The 21,535-nt window shown below is 46.8% G+C and overlaps 1 protein-coding gene across 1 annotated transcript in view; it reads right to left on the bottom strand.

Annotated features, from left to right (window-relative positions):
* Positions 1-21,065, bottom strand: part of CEP126 (centrosomal protein 126) — a 140,425-nt gene extending 119,360 nt beyond the window's left edge. Inside the window, exons 1-2 of the mRNA XM_063951512.1 lie at positions 19,656-21,065; positions 17,415-17,534 (exon numbers count right to left, since the gene is read on the bottom strand). Of these exons, the coding sequence (XP_063807582.1) occupies positions 17,415-17,534; positions 19,656-19,684 (149 nt within the window). The 5' untranslated portion in view covers positions 19,685-21,065. The remainder of the gene's footprint in view (positions 1-17,414; positions 17,535-19,655) is intronic.
* Positions 21,066-21,535: the final 470 nt, after the last annotated feature.

Genomic DNA, 21,535 nt, shown 5'->3' with positions numbered 1-21,535 from the left:
GGAGATAAGCCCCGCCCCCTATTCCGGCGGGCTCTTCTCCCGGTTTTTCTGAGACCTGGCAGGGGTGAAATACATCCATATAGCCTCATGGACTATATGTGATGTATTCTTTTTAGCCAGAAAGGTATTAACATTGCTGCCCAGGGCGCCCCCCCCAGCGCCCTGCACCCTCAGTGACCGCCGGTGTGAAGTGTGCCTGAGCGCAATGGCGCACAGCTGCAGTGCTGTGCGCTACCTCATGAAGACTGAAAAGCCTTCAGCCGCCGGTTTCTGGACCTCTTCTTACTTCGGCATCTGCAAGGGGGTCGGCGGCGCGGCTCCGGTGACCCATCCAGGCTGTACCTGTGATCGTCCCTCTGGAGCTAGTGTCCAGTAGCCTAAGAAGCAAATCCATCCTGCACGCAGGTGAGTTCACTTCTTCTCCCCTAGGTCCCTCGTTGCAGTGAGCCTGTTACCAGCAGGACTCACTGAAAATAATAAAACTATCAAAACTTTTACTCTAAGCAGCTCTTTATGAGAGCCACCTAGATTGCACCCTGCTCGGACGGGCACAAAAACCTAACTGAGGCTTGGAGGAGGGTCATAGGGGGAGGAGCCAGTACACACCACCTAGTGGTCAAACTTTTAAATTTTGTGCCCTGTCTCCTGCGGAGCCGCTAATCCCCATGGTCCTGACGGAGTCCCCAGCATCCACTAGGACGTCAGAGAAACAAAGGTTTCACTATCTCACTCACTCAAAAAATTCCGTATTTCGGAATATTTGGATATGGGATACTCAACCTGTACAGCAATACAAGCCAATATAAAGCAAGAGCTCCAACATAAAAAATCTAAAATATATCCAACTTATCTTTGGGTAAAAGCATGAATCCAGCAAAACTGTGGATCCTTTCTAATGCGGGAACAAAATTCTGAGCTCATCAGGCATATTATAGTAGGTGTGCAGAGTTCTCCCGTCTGTAATAGGGTGGTGGCAGTAGTACACTGCAGTACTAATGTCATGTACGAGTGTGGTATGGCTGACCGATGGTCTCCTGACCGCCGGTCAGCATACCGACGCCGGGATCCCGGCGGGGAGGGGCGAGTGCAGCAAGCCCCTTGCGGGCTCAGTGGCGAGCTGCGGTTGCCATGGGTTCTATTCCCACTCTATGGGTGTCGTGGACATCCACGAGTGGAAATAGTCCCTGTTGGTCGGCATGCCGACTGTCGGAATAGTGAGGGGGCGGGATTTGGGGGGAGGTCATGTGACCGTCAGTCTGCTGACCTCTTGTCACATGAATACCACCTGTCATGTACGGTTACCATTATGCTGGTGCTTTGAAGTTTTATAACATGTATGGCCGGGACAGGAGGTGTATTTCCACTTGATGACGGACTACTTATAATGCTGCTTAGTGGTATAGGCTGCCAACAGTTGCTGTTTCTGCACTTGCTGTCACTCTGTGCAATCTGTTGTATACACTGTTTACCTTTAAGCTGTTGGAGCGGAGGATTCCTATGCTGATTTATAAGCAGGGAGGAGTTGTCTAGTGGTGCTGTTCTGATAAACACTGGAATGTGTGAAGCACAGAGGGAGTGCTGAGTGATTATTCTCTATGCCTGTGCTCTCACACCCTTATAATGGGTGGACTCAGTAAGGTTGGGATGGTTCTACCATTATACATCTTTAAGTTATGTTTCCATTTTGTTAATGAAACACTTTATTTTGATGCATTGGATTTAGAAAACACTCCATCCGACGCTTGGCGTTGGACTTGGTGATGTGAGGCCTGCATGCAGCTGCTCGGCCATGGAAACCCATTCCATTAATCTCTTACTGCACAGTTTCCGTGCTTACATTAATGACAGTGGAAGTTTGGAACTCTTCAGCTATGGGATCAGCACAGAGCGTTGGCGACGTTTACACACCATGCACCTTAGCAGTCGTTGACCCTGCTCTGTGATTTTACGTGGTCGTCCGCTTTGTAGCAGAGTTTCTGTTGTTCCTAAATGTTTCCACTTTCTAATATCACTTACAGTTAACCGTGGAATATCCAGCAGGGATGAAATGCGCCCTACACGCTTGTCCGATGTGTGCGGGCGATATGAACAATCTTGTTCAGTAATGAACGAGAAATCATTCATATCCCTCAGTGTGTATCCACCGACGATGAACGATGTGTGGCCCCGCGGTCGTTCATCAATAGAAAAAAATGTATGTATGTATATCCCAACGCGCTGTAATAAGGCAGCTGGGAAAGGGGTTGTCAATCCCAATCGTATATATTTCATTTAGACAAACAACTCAAGTGCTGGTTTATACTACCTTTTTTTTTTATACCACGGTCGTTCATTGTTGGTTCTCCGTCATTCTGCAATGCAAGTCAATTTGGACGATGATCAATCATTATTCAGATCGATCATCGGCAAAATTTAATGCATTGGCAAGTGTGTAGGGCGCTTTACTGCAAAGGTGGCATCCTATCACACTACCATGCCTGAAATCACAAATGTCTGCAAATGGAGTCAGCATGGCTAGGTGCTTGATTTAATACACCTGTGGCAACGGGTCTGATTGACACACCTGAATTCAATAATTAACAGGTGTGGCCAAATACTTTTGTCCATATAGTGTGTGTATATATATATATATATATATATATATATATATATATATATATATATATATATATATATATATATATATATATATATATATATATATATATATATATATATATATATATATAATAAGAATTTACTCACCGGTAATTCTATTTCTCGTAGTCCGTAGTGGATGCTGGGAACTCCGTAAGGACCATGGGGAATAGCGGGCTCCGAAGGAGGCTGGGCACTCTAGAAAGATCTTAGACTACCTGGTGTGCACTGGCTCCTCCCACTATGACCCTCCTCCAAGCCTCAGTTAGGTACTGTGCCCGGACGAGCGTACACAATAAGGAAGGATATTGAATCCCGGGTAAGACTCATACCAGCCACACCAATCACACCGTACAACTCGTGATATGAAACACAGTTAACAGTATGAAACAATAGAGCCTCTCAACAGATGGCTCAACAATAACCCGATTTAGTTAACAATAACTATGTACAAGTAATGCAGATAAACCGCACTTGGGATGGGCGCCCAGCATCCACTACGGACTACGAGAAATAGAATTACCGGTGAGTAAATTCTTATTTTCTCTAACGTCCTAGTGGATGCTGGGAACTCCGTAAGGACCATGGGGATTATACCAAAGCTCCCAAACGGGCGGGAGAGTGCGGATGACTCTGCAGCACCGAATGAGAGAACTCCAGGTCCTCCTCAGCCAGGGTATCAAATTTGTAGAATTTTGCAAACGTGTTTGCCCCTGACCAAGTAGCTGCTCGGCAAAGTTGTAAAGCCGAGACCCCTCGGGCAGCCGCCCAAGATGAGCCCACCTTCCTTGTGGAATGGGCATTGACAGATTTTGGCTGTGGCAGGCCTGCCACAGTATGTGCAAGCTGAATTGTACTACAAATCCAACGAGCAATAGTCTGCTTAGAAGCAGGAGCACCCAGCTTGTTGGGTGCATACAGGATAAACAGCGAGTCAGATTTTCTGACTCCAGCCGTCCTGGAAACATATATTTTCAGGGCCCTGACAACGTCTAGCAACTTGGAGTCCTCCAAATCCTTAGTAGCCGCAGGCACCACAATAGGCTGGTTCAGGTGAAACGCTGACACCACCTTAGGGAGAAACTGGGGACGAGTCCTCAATTCTGCCCTATCCATATGGAAAATCAAATAAGGGCTTTTACAAGACAAAGCCGCCAATTCTGATACTCGCCTGGCAGAAGCCAAGGCAAATAACATAACCACCTTCCATGTGAGATATTTCAGATCCACGGTTTTTAGTGGTTCAAACCAAAGTGATTTTAAGAAAACTCAACACCACGTTGAGATCCCAAGGTGCCACAGGAGGCACAAACGGGGGCTGACTATGCAGCACTCCTTTTATAAATGTCTGAACTTCAGGTACTGAAGCTAGTTCTTTTTTGAAAGAAAATCGACAGAGCCGAGATCTGTACCTTAATGGAACCCAATTTAAGGCCCATAGTCACTCCTGCTTGCAGGAAATGCAGAAATCGACCTAGTTGAAATTCCTCTGTTGGGGCCCTTTCGGCCTCACACCATGCAACATATTTTCGCCATATGCGGTGATAATGAGTTGCTGTAACCTCTTTCCTGGCTTTAGTAAGCGTAGGAATTACTTCCTCCGGAATACCCTTTTCCTTCAGGATCCGGCGTTCAACCGCCATGCCGTCAAACGCAGCCGCGGTAAGTCTTGGAACAGACAGGGCCCCTGCTGCCGCAGGTCCTGACTGAGTGGCAGAGGCCATTGGTCCTCTGATATAAATTCTTGAAGTTCTGGGTACCAAGCTCTTCTTGGCCATCCACGAGTATCGTTCTTACTCCTCGCCTTCTTATTATTCTCAGTACCTTTGGTATGAGAGGCAGAGGGGAGAACACCTAAACCGACTGGTACACCCACGGTGTTACCAGAGCGTCCATAGCTATCGCCTGAGGGTCCCTTGACCTGGAGCAATATCTTTTATAGCTTTTTGTTAAGGCGGGACGCCATCATGTCCACCTGTGGCCTTTCCCAATGGTGTACAATCCTATTGGAAGACTTCTGGAGGAAGTCCCCATTCTCCCGGGTGGAGGTCGTGTCTGTTGAGAAGATTTGCTTCCCAGTTGTCCACTCCGGGAATGAACACTGCTGACAGTGCTAACACATGATTTTCCGCCTATCGGAGAATCCTTGTGGCTTCTGCCATCGCCATCCTGCTTTTTGTGCCGCCCTGTTGATTACATGGGCGACTGCCGTGATGTTGTCTGATTGGATCAGTACCGGCTGGTTTTGAAGCAGAGGCCTTGCTGACCTCAGGGCATTGTAAATGGCCCTCAGATCCATTATATTTATGTATAGGGAAATAACCTGACTTGACCAAAGTCCCTGGAAGTTTCTTCCCTATGTGACTGCCCCCCAGCCTCAAAGGCTGGAATCCATGGTCACTAGGACCTAGTCCTGAATGCCGAACCTGCGGCCCTCTTGAAGATGGGCACTCTGCAGCCACCACAGTAGAGATACCCTGGTCCTTGGAGACAGGGTTATCAGCCTATGCATCGGAAGATGCGATCCGGACCACTTGTCCAACAGGTCCCTCTGAAAAGTTCTTGTATGGAACCTGCCTAATGGGATTGCTTCGTAAGAAGCTACCATTTTTCCCAGGACTCGCGTGCAATGATGCACCGCTACCTATTTTGGTTTCAGGAGGTCTCTGACTAGAGATGACAACTCCTTGGCTTTCTCCTCCGGGAGAAACACTATTTCTGGTTTATGTCCAGAACCATCCCCAGGAACAGTAGACGTGTCATAGGAACCAGCTGTGACTTTGGACTGTTTAGAATCCACCTATGCTGTTGTAGCACTTTCCAAAATAGTGCTACCCCGACTACCAACTGCTCCTTGGACCTCGCCCTTATAACGAGATTGTCCAATTACGGGATAATTACAACTCCCTTTTTTTGAAGGAGTATCATCATTTCGGCCATTACCTTGATAAAACACCCTCGGTGCCATGTACAGTCCAAACGGCAGTGTCTGGACTTGGTAATGGTAATCCTGTACCACAAACCTGAGGTACTCCTGGCGAGGATGGTAAATGGGGACATGCAGGTAAGCATCCTTGATGTCCCGGGATACCATGTAATCCCCCTCGTCCAGGCTTGCAATAACCGCCCTGAGCGATTCCATCTTGAACTTGAATTTTTTTATGTTCAAGGATTTTAAATATAAAATGGGTCACACCGAACCATGCGGTTTCGGTACCCCAACCCGTGTGGAATAGTAACCCCGTCCTTGTTGAAGTAGGGGCACCTTGAGTATTACCTGCTGGGAATACCGCTTATTAATTGCCTCTAGCACAGCCTCCCTGCTTGAGGGAGTTGTCAGCAAGGCATATTTTAGGAAACGGCTGGGGGGAGACATCTCTAATTCCAGCTTGTACCCCTGAAATACTACTTGGAAGAAACAGGGATCCACCTGTGAGCGAGCCCACTAATTGCTGAAATTTTTGAGGCGGCCCCCCACCGTACCTGGCTACACCTGTGGAGCACCCGCGTCATGGTGTGTACTCACAGGAGGCGGGGGAAGAATCTTGATTCTGGGAACAGGCTGACTGGTGCAGCTTTTTCCCTCTACCCTTGTCTCTGTACAGAAAGGAAGCGCCATTTGACCCGCTTGCTTTTCTGAAGCCGAAAGGACTGTACCTTTTTCTGTGAGGAAACCTGAGGTAAAATTATTTCTTCCCAGCAGTTGCTGTGGATACAAGGTCCCAGAGACCATCCCCAAATAATTCCTCACTCTTATAAGGCTCTCTATGCGCTTTTTAAGTCAGCATCACCTGTCCAGTGACAGGTCTCTAATACCCTCCTGACAGAATGGACATTACATTTATTTTGGATGCCAGCCGGCAAAATATCCCTCTGTGCATCCCCCATATATAAGACAACGTCTTTAATATGTTTTTATGTTTGCCAACTATTATCCCTGTTTGACAGGGTCACCAACCACGCTGCAGCAGCACTATCTGCAGGTCTCAGTCTAGTACCTGAGTGTGTAAATACAGACTTCAGGATAGCCTCCTGTTTTTTTTATCAACAGGTACCTATTAAAGTGGCCGTATCCTAAGACGGCAGTGCCACCTTTTTTGACAAACGTGTGAGCGCCTTATCCACCCTAGGGGATATCTCCCAGCGTAACTTATCCTCCTGGCGGGAAAGGGTACGCCATCAGTAACTTTTTATAAATTACCAGTTTCTTAACGGGGGAACCCACACTTTTCACACACTTCATTTATTCATCTGATGGGGGAACAAAACACTGCCTGTTTTTTCTCCCCAAACCTAAAACCCATTTATAGAGGTTAAAGTCAGAAATGTATAACACATTTTTTATTGCCGGGATCAAGTCACGGATTGGATTGTGTAGATGTCTCCACCTTGTCGACACTGGAGTCAGACTCCGTGTCGACATCTGTGTCTGCCATCTGAGAGAGCGGGCGTTTTTGAGCCCCTGATGGCCTTTGAGACGCCTGGGCAGGCGCGGGCTGCGAAGCCGGCTGTCCCACAGCTGTTACGTCATCCACCCTTTTATGTAAGGAGTTGACACTGTCGGTTAATACCTTTTACCTCTCTATCCACTCTGGTGTCGGCCCCACAGGGGGCGACATCACATATATCGGCCTCTGTTCCGTCACCATATAAGCCTCCTCATTCAACATGTCGACACAGCCGTACCGACACACCGCAGACACACAGGGAATGCTCTAAACGAGGACAGGACCCACAAAAGCCCTTTGGGGGGACAGAGTGAGAGTATGCCAGCACACACCAGAGCGCTATATACTGCAGGGACTAACTGAGTTATGTCCCCTATAGCTTTATATCTATATATATATAATGTATACTGCGCCTAAATTTAGTGCCCCCTCTCTCTTTTTTTAACCCTTGTAGACTGCAGGGGAGAGCCAGGGAGCTTCCCTCCAACGGAGCTGTGAGGGAAAATGGCGCCAGTGTGCTGAGGAGATAGGCTCCGCCCCTTTTTCGCGGCCTATTCTCCCGTTTTTTATGGACTTCTGGCAGGGGTATTTACCTCATATATAGCCCCTGGGGCTATATATTGAGGTATTTTTGCCAGCCAAGGTGTTTTTATTGCTGCCTCAGGGCGCCCCCCCCCCAGCGCCCTGCACCCTCAGTGACCGGAGTATGAAGTGTGTGAGAGGAGCAATGGCGCACAGCTGCAGTGCTGTGCGCTACCTTGGTGAAGACTGAGTCTTCATGCCGCCGATTTTCCGGACCATCTTCTTGCTTCTGGCTCTGTAAGGGGGACGGCGGCGCGGCTCCGGGACCGAACATCAAGGCTGGGCCTGCGGTCGATCCCTCTGGAGCTAATGGTGTCCAGTAGCCTAAGAAGCCCAATCCGGCTGCAAGCAGGCGAGTTCGCTTCTTCTCCCCTTAGTCCCTCGCTGCAGTGAGCCTGTTGCCAGCAGGTCTCACTGAAAAGAACAAATTCTAAGACTATAACTTTCTAAGAGCTCAGGAGAGCCCCTAGTGTGCATCCAACCTCGGCCGGGCACGAAATCTAACTGAGGCTTGGAGGAGGGTCATAGTGGGAGGAGCCAGTGCACACCAGGTAGTCTAAGATCTTTCTAGAGTGCCCAGCCTCCTTCGGAGCCCGCTATTCCCCATGGTCCTTACGGAGTTCCCAGCATCCACTAGGACGTTAGAGGAATATATATATATATCATACACAGACACACACTGACCTGTTTATATACCACCACCTTATAAACCATGTGTTGAAAACATGGGGGCAGATGTATTAACCTGGAGAAGGCATAAGGAAGTGATAAACCAGTGATATGTGCAAGGTGATAAACACACCAGCCAATCACCTCCTAACTGTTAATTTACATATTGGAGCTAATTGGCTGATGCCTTTATCACTTTGCACATATCACTGGTTTATCACTTCCTTATGCCTTTTCCAGGTTAATACATCTGCCACATGGTCCGTTAGGCAGCTATTTTTAGCTTTTTATGTACATGTTTCAGTCCTACATAATTGGCATTTTCAACTTGTTCCAGATCGCTAAAGGAAAATGTATGTAGGCAGTGGACGGGCATTGTGTGGCAGAGCTGTTTAAAAGTGGCACATCAATAGGGCGGTTGTGATCCCAGTATGTGGCCCCATACCTCAGAGTGCCTGATGGTAAGAGGACGTGACTGATGAGCCTGATGAGATATGTGCAGATATCTTGTGGATGGTTTCATTGCTTCTGCCAAAGACCCATAATAGGTTGACCCAGTTCTTTATTATACAGATGGAGCCACGCTAGTCTCACTTGAATGGAGAGCATCTCCGTCAGCGGGCCCGGATGGAGATGCTCAGAATGGGAGCGTCTCTGTGCACTCCCAGCGTGACTAGGCGGACGGATCGCCTGGTCACGCCGGGAGTGCACGCATGCGATGGAGCTGCCTCAGATTAGTGCATCTCCATCTGTACATCACTGATACTATACATCCTAGAGGCTGCGTAGTGCTGGGTATAAGACCGCCCCACTTTACCCCAAATGTCAGTATACTTTCTTGCATGCTGTGACAAATTCTAACTTATTTTATTATGGTGAATAAAGTTCAGAGAAGAACTACTCATCTTGGTATTGGCAAGTGCTAAGATGTATTACTTATGGCTTCACGAGTTGCCGGGCATGGTCGCATCATTTGCAACCACAGGGAGTGCGTTATCTTTATGAAATAAATGCATTTTGGGGTGTGGCCTGGCCAGCAAACTGAGCAGAAGGGTTTTACAAGAGCTCCTGAAAACCCTTCCTATAGAGACCTCTAAAGCCGCTTATTTAGCCATAACACCGGCCTCTTATCACACTGTAGCCCTGCCTGGACCCACCTCATCGAGGGGTAGCGACTGCGGAGCCGGGGGACCCTTTTAAGGGTCACTGCAGGTTGCGGCCTACCCCTCTCTGTGAAGCCGGGGACTGGAGTAGTAATCCCCCCCTCCCAGATCCGACACTCGGCCGAGTGTTTTGCCCACACCAGGGAGCTAGAAGGCAGATACTGTATCTACCTGGAGCGGGAGACAGCGGGACACGAAGGAGACACAGACGGGACACGGAGACGGCAACCCCTCAGACCTGCACGTCAGTGAAGTGAAGACGGAGACGGAGGCCCTGGGTACCCGCGGTCCGGACGGAGGCGACGGCTGGTAAGCTTTGAATAGTTTGCTAGTCCCTCGCTATCCGGCGGCCCTGCGGCGCCCGAGGCACCTCTCGCACTGCCACCCGCTAGCACCCAGATACTACAGCCCACGACGCAGGCCCAATTGGCAAGGCCTCGGCTCCCCACACGCACAGACCGGGGATTAAAGTTTTGAGGAGGCCCAGTCACGAGTTCCGGGACCGGAACGAGAATTCGGCAGGCCAAGGTGAAATCACCCTAATACTGGGCACATTTTATTAAGTTATCCACCAGCCTTTACCTGCACTGAACCCCCTGGAAATACCGGGTGGCTGTGGATATCGCCACCTGACACCCAGAGTTGCAGCCACAGCCTCCCTCCCCCAGAGGGTGAATATCAGCAGCACACAAAATACACAGAGTCTCCCTGGTTATCCCTGAACCTCTTCACGGAAGACCCTGACCGCCGGCTGGCCCGGGCTGGGAACCAGGAATCACGGGACCAGGAAAGAAGTAAACGCCCTATGGCCCTGCTCGACTCTCAAGTGCATATCGCTTGATTTTACAGGAGCACGCAGGCATACACCCGCCGCTAACCAATACAATATATAGGGTGCGAACTCCCCTATGAAGATGATGCCCTTCTAACAACATGACTGCCCCGCCGTCGCTTCCTGCCTGAATAACCACTCACCACGGTCATCCTCTCTTTACCTATATGATCTACTAATCCCTCCAGGGACATCTCGACATGCCTCCAAAGAAATCGAAGGGGTCTAAATCTGCTTCACAAGTGAATTTCTTTGGGTCCTCCTCCTCCGGTAAGAAGAAGACTCATACAACACTTTCCTCGCCGAATTTGGCTCAAACATCTCAAGCAACTTCATTAATATTAAGCAACACGGCCCATGCCGCACAAGCTGAGATGGACTCCTTAGATGGCCCGGTCACGCTACGATCAATCCACTCCCTGCTAGCCTCTTTCAAGTCAGACATTACATCTGAGCTTAGATCCAATATACAAGCCCTCCGCGCTGATATTTCTGAAATCGGTGACAGGACAGATCATATCGAACACAAGATGGAGGAGCTAGTAACATCACATAATGACCTGATTTCTGCACATGACGCTCTCCTAGACGAGGTCGCTATCATCCGAGACAAAACTACAGATTTGGAGGACCGCTCACGTAGGAATAATATAAAGATAAGAGGCATTCCTGATGATGTTCAAAATGCTGACTTATATGGATACGCCACAGATCTTTTCCACAAATTGATACCTGACGTCCCACTACCTGACCTCCTGATTGACAGGATTCATAGACTCCCGAAGTCTAGACAAGCACCAGCTCAGGCCTCCCGGGACACACTTCTCAGGGTTCATTTTTTTCACACTAAGGAAAAGATTCTACGAGCAGCACTGCCCGCTTCAACTACGGCGACTTGCCTGGGCTCTCTCCAACTTTTCCAGGACCTGTCTCCAGCGACCATGGCCAAAAGGCGATCATTCTTCAACATTACATCAGCTTTACGTAAAGCTACGGTTCAATATAAGTGGGGTTTCCCCACTAAACTGATCGTGCTACGTAATGGCATAACCACCGTCATCAACACACCAGAGGAGGGAGCTAAAACTCTGGAAAAATGGGACATTCCTCTCGACATGCAGCCTGTCCCCCCAGCTACATCACCGAAACGGATTGCCCAAGACTGGACACTAGCCCCGGGCTGAGAAACACTTGGGAATACCCATATAACAACCATATGATAATTACTACTCAGGTTTTGTTTTTTCCCATGCAGGCTCATTAGTAGCTATATTTCATTATACTATAGCCAATACTTTGAGTCGGATGTTTCGATGTTTTTGTTTAAACTTAGATAGAAGTAGACCTGTCTATGCTTTAAATAGACAGCAAACGCCATTTCCTATAATCCTAGGATGACCTACACTTGTTTAGTTTTTTTTCTTTTATTTACCATATCCAGTATTGTGATTGATGATTATATGTTAAACATGTTCTGGTTTGGAGGCGACGGTGGGAAAAGTTGGCTGGTATGCCACCCACCCACACCTGTCCGTCACGATACCCTTGTGACGGGATATCTGGCTCCTTTATGGATGCCATTTCTGTTTTTTTTCCATGTTTTTTCTCTTGTTCTGTCCTCTACCCCCATATTCTTTTCTCTTCTGATGTTGACTATATTTTAATCTTACAGGACTGTGCCGATATGCATGAAAAATGGATGCATGAGTCACTGACGCTTTTAGCCATGCTATATATCACCCCCTCATACCCTCCCTCATGGCCACCTTTCTAAGTCTTAATGTTAAGGGGCTTAATTCACCTAATAAGAGGCGTCTGGCCCTAAAATACTTTACAGATCAAAAAGCAGATATAGTAGCTATACAAGAATCCCACTTCCCACTACACTCCCCCCCTCAGTTCTCCAATACCAACTACCCGGTTCACTATACCTCTTGCGGGCCGTTCAAGAGGAACGGTGTCGCTATCCTCTTCCATAAATCGTGCTCTTTCCAATTGGAAAATAAATGGGTAGATGGAAATGGTAGATACCTGATTCTAGTGGGGAAGTTACGAACCAAACATGTAACGTTGGTCTCCCTATATGCCCCTAATTCTAACCAACCCAGATTCCTGAAATCCTTCTTTCAAAAGCTATACAGTGTCAAGAAGGGAGCGGTTTTCCTGATGGGTGACTTTAACCTAGCCCCTGACCCCAATCTTGATAAATCCTCGAAACTCGACAAACAGTCCGCTAACGCAGCCAAAGCACTGGCTTCCTCCTTTTCACACCTACTAGCCGAATTTGACCTATATGATGCTTGGAGAATCAGGAACATAGGGGCCAGAGACTATACATTTTATTCGGCAGTGCACAGATCCTATTCTAGGATCGATTTGCTCCTGACGGATAAATGGACATTACAATCAATTCCCAATGTCAAAATACTGCCGATATCATGGTCAGACCACGCGCCATTACTTTGGACTTGGTCATACAAAACACATACCCCAGCACCACGCCCCTGGAGACTACGGGACTACATTTTGAAAGATGAGGACGGAGTCTCTATATTACGAGAGGCCTTGTCTTCCTATTTAGCCACAAACAGTCCCGCAGATACCTCCATCTCCAATCATTGGTGTGCTCTTAAAGCAGTCCTGCGAGGTGCAGCTATCCATGCTTCAGCTCATATAGCACGTCGAGACCGGGAAGTCCAGTTGGCATATGAGCTGGAGGTGACGACGCTAGAAACCAAACATAAACAATCCCCTACCGATGATGTCACCCTAACGTCTCTAACTGAAGCAAAGAAGAAACTAAACAGTCTTTACTTCTTACACGTACAAAGAGCTCTCTCTAACCTAAAGCAGAAATACTATACATTAGGCAATAGGGCGAGTAAATTATTGGCGCGGAAACTCAGAGGGAAAAATATTATCAATAGAATTAAATACTTGACAAACTCAGACGGACCGCCGTCACTGAACCCTAAAGACATTGCAAACCAATTTGCCTCCTATTATAGGAAGCTATATAACCTCAAACAGGACCCACTAACCCCGCAACCTTCCTTGCAGCTTATACGGTCTTTTCTAGACTCCATTAACCTACCTTCCATTTCCCCCGAGGATGCCTCCACACTTTGTACACCCTGGACTGAGAGAGAAATTCAGTCTTCCCTGAAAGCCCTTAAAAAAGACAAAGCCCCTGGGCCGGACGGGTTCATTAATCTCTTTTACATCACATTTCAAGACTCACTCTCCCCACTCCTCCTTAATCTGTACAATGATGCTTCCTCTAACCCTTTTCCTAGAGAAATGTTGGAAGCACGGGTGATAACGATTCTCAAACCAGGCAAGAACCCATCCATCTGCGCAAACTATAGACCCATAGCACTTTTGAACACAGATATAAAGATGTATGCCAAACTACTTGCAAATAGACTGAACCCGCTGATTCCCGCATTGGTTCAACAAGATCAAGCGGGCTTCACTATAGGACGCCAAGCCTCTGACAATACCAGGAGAGTCTTCTCCCTTCTAGAGGCCCGCTCCATGTCGAGGGAGCCCTTATTGTTGCTTTCACTAGATGCGGAGAAAGCTTTCGACAGGATTCACTGGGCATACATGTCAGAAGTTCTTGCCAGGTTTGGGTTCACGGGACAATTCTTACAGAACGTCCTACGCCTATATATGTACCCCTCAGCACACGTTTTTAGTAACGGGTTCCTATCCGATACTTTCCCCATCACCAACGGCACTCGCCAGGGATGCCCACTGTCACCATTAATTTTCATTTTAGCCATAGAACCCCTAGCAGAGAAAATTAGAGCGTCCACCCTAGTTAGCGGAGTCTACATAGGTCCCACACAACACAAGATTTGCCTGTTTGCAGATGACGTCTTGTTGTTCGTAACTAAACCTGAAATTTCCCTCCCAGCTATTCACGATATCTTGCAAGACTACTCCAAAATCTCCTACTATAAACTGAATACGGCTAAAACAGAGGCATTGGCATTTGATATTGAACCAATCCCACTCCAATCTCTACAATCTACATATCCCTACGCCTGGCAGGACTCTTCCATCCAATACCTTGGGATTAAGATTCCTTCCAGTTCTCATCCTACGGTGGAGTGTAACTACCTTCCTCTCTTGGCCCAATTCCGTACCCTCACCAAACAGTGGACGAACTACGAAATCTCATGGCTGGGGCGCCTTTCATCAATTAAAATGATGCTCCTCCCTAAAATCCTTTACCTCTTTAGAGCCATACCTTACTTAGTACCGCTTACTCTCCTTAACAAATTTTATGCTGTCATGTCTACTTTTATATGGAAGGGCAAAAAACCCAGGATAGCTAGAAACCGTCTCTTTAGATCCAAAAATAAGGGGGGTCTTGCATTTCCTAACCTTGAGCTATATCAGCATGCATGTTTACTTGATCAGATAAAGGACTGGCTCCAGACTGACCCCATAAAACCATGGGTGAATATAGAAAGTAATATGTGCACAGGATTCCCTCTCCCAGATTTAATCTGGGTCAAACCATCTCATAGACCCCCGTCTACCAAACTTATAAGGAGTATAGCTAACTCTCTTAAGGTCTGGGACAGACTAGTTAACAACCTGGACGACTGCCCGCTTCCCTCTACGCACTTATCCATTTTAGCAATTTCCAAAATACTCCCAGACCTACCAATACGGAACTGGCAGGAGTTAGGGGTTAGACAGATCAAAGATTTGTATGATAAATCAGAGCTGAAAACCTTTCAACAACTACAAACCCAATATCTGATACCAACAAAGGATTTTTACAAGTACTTACGTATCAGACATTGGACTGGGGCAAATATGCCAAACCCTCTCATCCCACCAACCCCACCCCCATATATTTTAAGTAACCTTTCCTCCATACAGCACAAAGGTAGTATATCTCGGTGGTATGTTACACTCCTCTCCCCACTCAATGACAAGAAACTACATGTTCAAACACGGTGGGAGGCGGAGTTTAATATCTCTCTGACTGACCAAGATTGGGAAAATATTTTTATGAACATCTTTAAAATGTCTAGGTGCATCAACCACACTGAAATGATGTTCAAACTGATACATGGTCTATATCATACTCCTGATAGACTCCATAGGATCTGGCCAGATTCCTCTAAATTTTGTTGGAGGCAATGTGGATCAGAGGGCACTCTAACCCACATATTTTGGACATGCCCAGTTATCAGACCATTGTGGATAGAGATCTTTGGGCTAATTGAAAAGATCACAAAGGTTACCCTCCCCCTCCGCCCCGAAATTGTCTTTCTACAGTACTTTCCTCCTCATATACCCCCTGAATACTCTTATGTGATAGGCCATATTCTCATAGCTGCCAGGGCCGCAATTGCGCAGTATTGGAAAAGATCAGACCCCCCACGCTTATCCAAAATTGTAACGTCAATACAGCACAATTGTGAAATGGAAACTATGAGCATTAAATATTCTCTAGCTCCCCAATCTCCTCTACTGAAATGGTTACCGTGGTTAGAGTATTACTCATCTGGCTCTACCCCCCGGAACGCCTTGGCGGGCAATAGATGATGCATAACCCATTTTTCCCAATTTTTATTTTATTTACTTTTATATTTAAGTTTACATACTGTTTAACCAAAATACAAAGAAATATGCGCAGCCCTCCTACAGGGTCCCTGAACGACCGATGGTCAACATCCCCCCTATTTTGCACTATACTCTTTACCTATCTCTTCTCTTACTCATTTTCCGCACTTCTTCTTTACTTCCAACTCTTAAGATCTTAATTTAAGTATTAATACTACTTTACAAATACATAGAATGATTATCGGACATGCAGCTACAGTATCATTGCTTTATTTTTGTTTACATAACGTTATGTATGTCCTGTAATGTAAAAAATTCTCTAATAAAAATTTCTTCAGTAAAAAAAAAAGAAATAAATGCATTTTAATAAATAATAATAATAATAGATGAAAGATTAATAAATACTGTACAATAATAAACAATGGTATCTATACAGTTGCAAATTTAGTTCATACAGATACAATATAGAGGAACAAAATAAGACCAAATCAAAGGTAAAGGGCAACACATAAAGTAAGCTCAGAGTGGTGTCAAATTCAGAAGTTGGTTTGAAAAATGAATGACCCGTCTGTGGCAATGCTCCATGGGGGTAATTCTGAGTTGATTGCAGCAGCAAGTTTGTTAGCAATTGGGAAAACCATGTGCACTGCAGGGGAGGCAGATGTAACATGTGCAGAGTATTAGATTTGGGTGGGTTATATTGTTTCTGAGCAAGGTAAATACTGGCTGCTTTATTTTTACACTGCAATTTAGATTTCAGTTTGAATACACCCCACCCAAATCTAACTCTCTCTGCACATGTTACATCTGCCCCCCCTGCAGTGCCCATGGTTTTGCCCAACTGCTAACAAATTTGCTGCTGCGATCAACTCAGAATTAGGCCCCATGTCCTTCCATTATCTCATTTCAATGATCACACTCTGCAAAACTAGGTGCACCAGAGTAAAGATGGACATCGAAACGGGATGGTTTGAAACCATCTCTGTTTTTTTATGTGATGTGTATTTACCATTCGATAGCAGCATTCCGATGTTTGCCGCCATTTAATGGTAAACATTTGATGGTGTTCCGATGTTTACTCTGGCCCCAAGTTCCATCCCCAGCCGGCCACGCTGCAGAGGTTTTGTGCAAGCGCAAATCACATGAATTGTTTCCTATCAAATTCTTTTGATGCGTTGGTTAGTTACCATCACATCGAAGATTTGATGGCGGAGGCCCAGCCATCATTTGATGGTGGGCATCAGATGTCCATCCCTACCCCAGAGATTACAAAGAACTCCCTACCTCTGACCAATTCCTTCAGCTTCACGTGTGCAAGAGTCTGACCCTCCACCAGACATCTAGGTGCACTTGTACAACTTGAGGTGCAGGCTTATACTATACTCTGCATTAGAACATTACCTCCTATGTTTATAAATGTTTAGCAAAATGACATGATAATAAGAGAGACCGCAATGCTTTGTTAATCAAAAATAAATAAGTACAACTCACTTTCTTCGCCGATTTGTCTCCACCGACACTTTCTGAGCACGTTGTCTAAATATCTTTTGATCTTCCAGCAGAGCTTGCCGTTCTTCTTCTACATCAAATTCCAGCTGGGTTTTAAGATTTCTTGTGATAAAACAAGGTTAAGGATTTACTCCTAGACCAGTAACATCTACATAAAGGGGGACATGTACTAAGCAGTGATAAGAGCGGAGAAGTGAGCCAATGGAGAGGTTGCCCATGGCAACCAATCAGCACTGAAGTAACATCTATAATTTGCATACTATAAAATGATACAGAGCTGCTGATTGGTTGATGGGGTAAGTTCTCCACTGGCTCACTTACACACTCTTATCACTGCTTAGTAAATATCCCCCAAAGTCACATGCATAACTGCACTTACAAACAGAGCCGGACCTGTGTTTATGGTGCTGATGCAGAGCTGATCCTACGCCTGTATGTGGAGGGTATCTTGCTTATGTCACTTTCCCTGAAAATGCAGCTATACAGAGTCATACGTATTGTGACCACCTCTATACTTATGACCGGAGAGGCGGAAGAGTGGTGTCACAGAGATCTATGTCCACAGAGGTAGAGGATGATTTTTTTGTCCAAAGCGCAGGCGCAGATATTAATTCATTTACACTTCTTTGCATATGTCCATACTACTGGATGCAGTTTGGCTGGATCTGTTGTTCTGTGAAATAGGGTGTTTCACAACGTGAACCGGGTGGTGAGAATGCAATCACATGTAACCACCCGGTCTTGTGGGAGTATTGTGGTCCTGAATCTAATGCATGATGATTGCAGCAATGGGCAGCACTCGTTCCCGTTTGCACATGCACAAACCCCCGCATTAGTTGATCAGACACTCGCATTCATTTAAGGTAGTAAATCGGACTACTTTAGCTGCCCGTCAATGCAAACAGCGTGCAACTCGGAATGAGCCCCTGGACGTGCAAATGTGCAACACACATAGCAGGCGATTTTTGCACTGCTGCGATCAGATAGTCGCCGCCTACAGGGGAGTGTATTTTAGCTGTGCAAGTGTGCGAATAAATGTGTAGCCGAGCTGTACAAACAGATCTTGTGCAGTCTCTGCGCAGCCCAGGAATCACATCAGCCTGTCCGGGACCGGAATTGACGTCAGGAACCGTCCTTACAAACACTTGGACACGCCTGCGTTTTTCAAAACATTCCCTGAAAACGGTCAGCTACCACCCACAAACGCCTTCTTCCTGTCAATCTCCTTGCGAACGCCCGTGCAAATGGATTCTTTGCACAAACCCATCGCTGAGCAGCAATCCGCTTTGTACCCACACGACGCGCCTGCGCACTGCGGTGCATACGCAGTTTAGACCTGATCGCCCGCTGTACGAAAACGCAGCCTAGCGATCAGGTCTGAATTACCCCCATGTCTTTGCATTTATTTGCAGAGGGAGAATCCAGTGCACTGCAAGGTGCTCTCCTATGCTCTACTCTTTGGAGAAGCTTGTGAAAGATTTAAGCGGGAGGCAGGAAAAGTCTCAAGAGTCTTCACATAACCGATCTCCTTCTTTGGGCCAGATTCAAATGTCCATCTTCCCCTCCCGCCGGCAGTATTCTAATGTTACTGCCGATGGGCGCGACAAGTTCATTCCAGCTTGCATAAATGGTTAGCGAGGTGAAATGCGCGTAAAGACACCCATTTGGGCGCCCAAACTGGTCTCTTCACGATCGCGACCATTAGTTTAGTCGGGTTTAGGTGCTTTGCACTCCTAAACCCGACTGTACTGGGCGCGATCAGCGTGATAACGGGGGCCATTTGAATATCGCACCTTATCACTTTAGATGGGAGATAGGGGGCGCGTGAACATTTGAATTCCTCCCTTTACTTTCAATGGGACGCACTGTGTACCCCAATGGGGAGATAAATGCAAACTGACAAAACTATAAAGCTCTAGGGCAGGCATGTCCAAACTGCGGCCCTCCAGCTGTTGTGAAACTACATATCCCAGCATGCCCTGACACCGTTTTGCTGTCAGAGAATGTGTCAGGGCATGCTGGGATGTGTAGAGCTGTCAGGGCATGCTGGGATGTGTAGTTTCTCAACAGCTGGAGGGCCACAGTTTGGACATGCCTGCTCTAGGGTAATGATAGATAGATAGATAGATAGATAGATAGATAGATAGATAGATATTATCATAACATACCAATACCAATGATATTTCTGGGTATTTATTTTCAGTTTGCCTCAGAAAAGGATACGAGTAGGATCTGGTCCGATGGTTCGGCATACTTATCTCTTTCAACAGCCAACGAGTGGGGTGTAAAGTTATATCACCTCTTCCACAGTCACAGGCATTATACCAACTCCAGGAAAGAGTTTAAGTGGCTGAGACGGTCACAGGTCAGCAGATTGTGTGTATGTCAATGTGGCTTGAGGTATATAAGGTTACAGTGCAGGGCACTGAGGTTACTAAAGGTTAAAGTGCAGGTAAGTGAGGCTGATACATTGCAGATAAAGCAAAGTAACAGGTGGAATTCAGCAGTTGGGTGGGTCAATAAAACGTTAAATGGGGAGATAATTGGAAAAGTCAGAGAAACACCAGTGACGACGTCAGCTCAACGTAAAGGTAATAATGCCGCTATGTGGTAATTGGTGTCAGTGATGTGCTGGGGGAAGGGGGAATGGCAGGAGCGCTAATGAAGTGTCATAGTGGACGTGCTAATGAGCGTACATGACGTTAAGGTGTGACAGCATTTATCAGAGAGACAAAGGTAACATGGGGCTATGGCACACACAAGAGACCTGCCAATGTGACGGGGTGTGGGGTATAAGGACTGTGTAGGGTCTGCCAAGTGTAATTGTCCAAGGAATATATACAGTGGGTAATCTGTAGTAACAATGACTGCGCTACAGGTGACAGTAATGAGTCAGGTGCAGGTCACTGGGGTACAGGGTGTTACTGGGGTACAGCAGGCGGGTCAGTGATATGGGATGTAGTTATGTGACCGGCGGTCAGGGGTGATATGTGTAGGCTGCAGTGAGAATGTGTGGGTGACAGATCAGGAGAGTGTCTATAGGATAGTAAGATAATATACAGGTAATTATAGCGCAGTGGTATAATATATGATTACAGAGCAGTGGGATTATAGGAGAATATAGAGCAGTGGGATAATATATAGGGGACTATAGAGCAATGGGAAAATGTATAGAGCAGTGGGATAATATATGGGTGACGACAGAGCAGTGGGATAATATATGGGTGACTATAGAGCAGTGGGATAATATATAGGAGAGTATAGAGCAGTGGGATAGTATATAGGTGATTTATAGAGCAGTGGGATATTATATAGGTAATTATAATCAATGGCTGCAGGACATAAGGTGGGTAGTGGGGTAACTACAGAGGGGTAATAACTACAGAGAGGCACACAGCTGTGGCACTGTGCTGGGATCAGTAGGTGGAGTACCCCCAGCAGCCCATGCTATGGCAGCGTTCCCCGGTAGTCGCGTATCCCCGGTCAGCCGGCCCCGGTGCCAGGTACCTGTCAGTGTGTTCTCTCCATCTTGTTGCCGGGGAGCCGGGCTGCTTGGGTTGCCAGGCACGACGAGGTACCGCCCACCATCTGACGTCATGTCCGAGCCCGGGGAGGCCACACCCACTAGCGTAGAGCGAGGAATATAGGAAGCTGTCACGTGATGATATGCTGCTAGTGCTAAATCTGGCGGCGGCACGCCACGCAGTGGCTTGCAGTTACCTTATGTAGTACATACGTCTCGGCTACAGCATGTACTTTGTGTGCCTGCATTGACTAATGTACATACTGTCAGTGTGACCCGGCCCTCCCCGCACTCTGCTGTCTGTGTACTTACTGCTGTGCGGGAGGGGGTGATGTAAGTAAGCAGACCACCCGTTGCCGTGGTTGCTCATGTCTCATTGCTAATTATTCAAATCTCAGACAAACACTTCATTAAACACGCACAGTACTTAATTATAGCGATAGTGGTAAATTATAGTGATAAAAGTAACTAAATGCTGGAGTGCGCCCTCTGCTACTGTGTCACCTGGTCCCTGAGTGGCATTTAGAGGCCCCAAATGCACAGAAGCCCACCCCACTGTAGCTATGGATAACTTATGCCC

This window comes from Pseudophryne corroboree, chromosome 2, assembly GCF_028390025.1.
Source record: "Pseudophryne corroboree isolate aPseCor3 chromosome 2, aPseCor3.hap2, whole genome shotgun sequence".
Lineage (NCBI taxonomy): Eukaryota > Metazoa > Chordata > Amphibia > Anura > Myobatrachidae > Pseudophryne > Pseudophryne corroboree.
The sequence above is the reverse complement of the archived record's forward strand: the minus strand, read 5'-3'. Positions and strand labels throughout refer to the sequence as shown.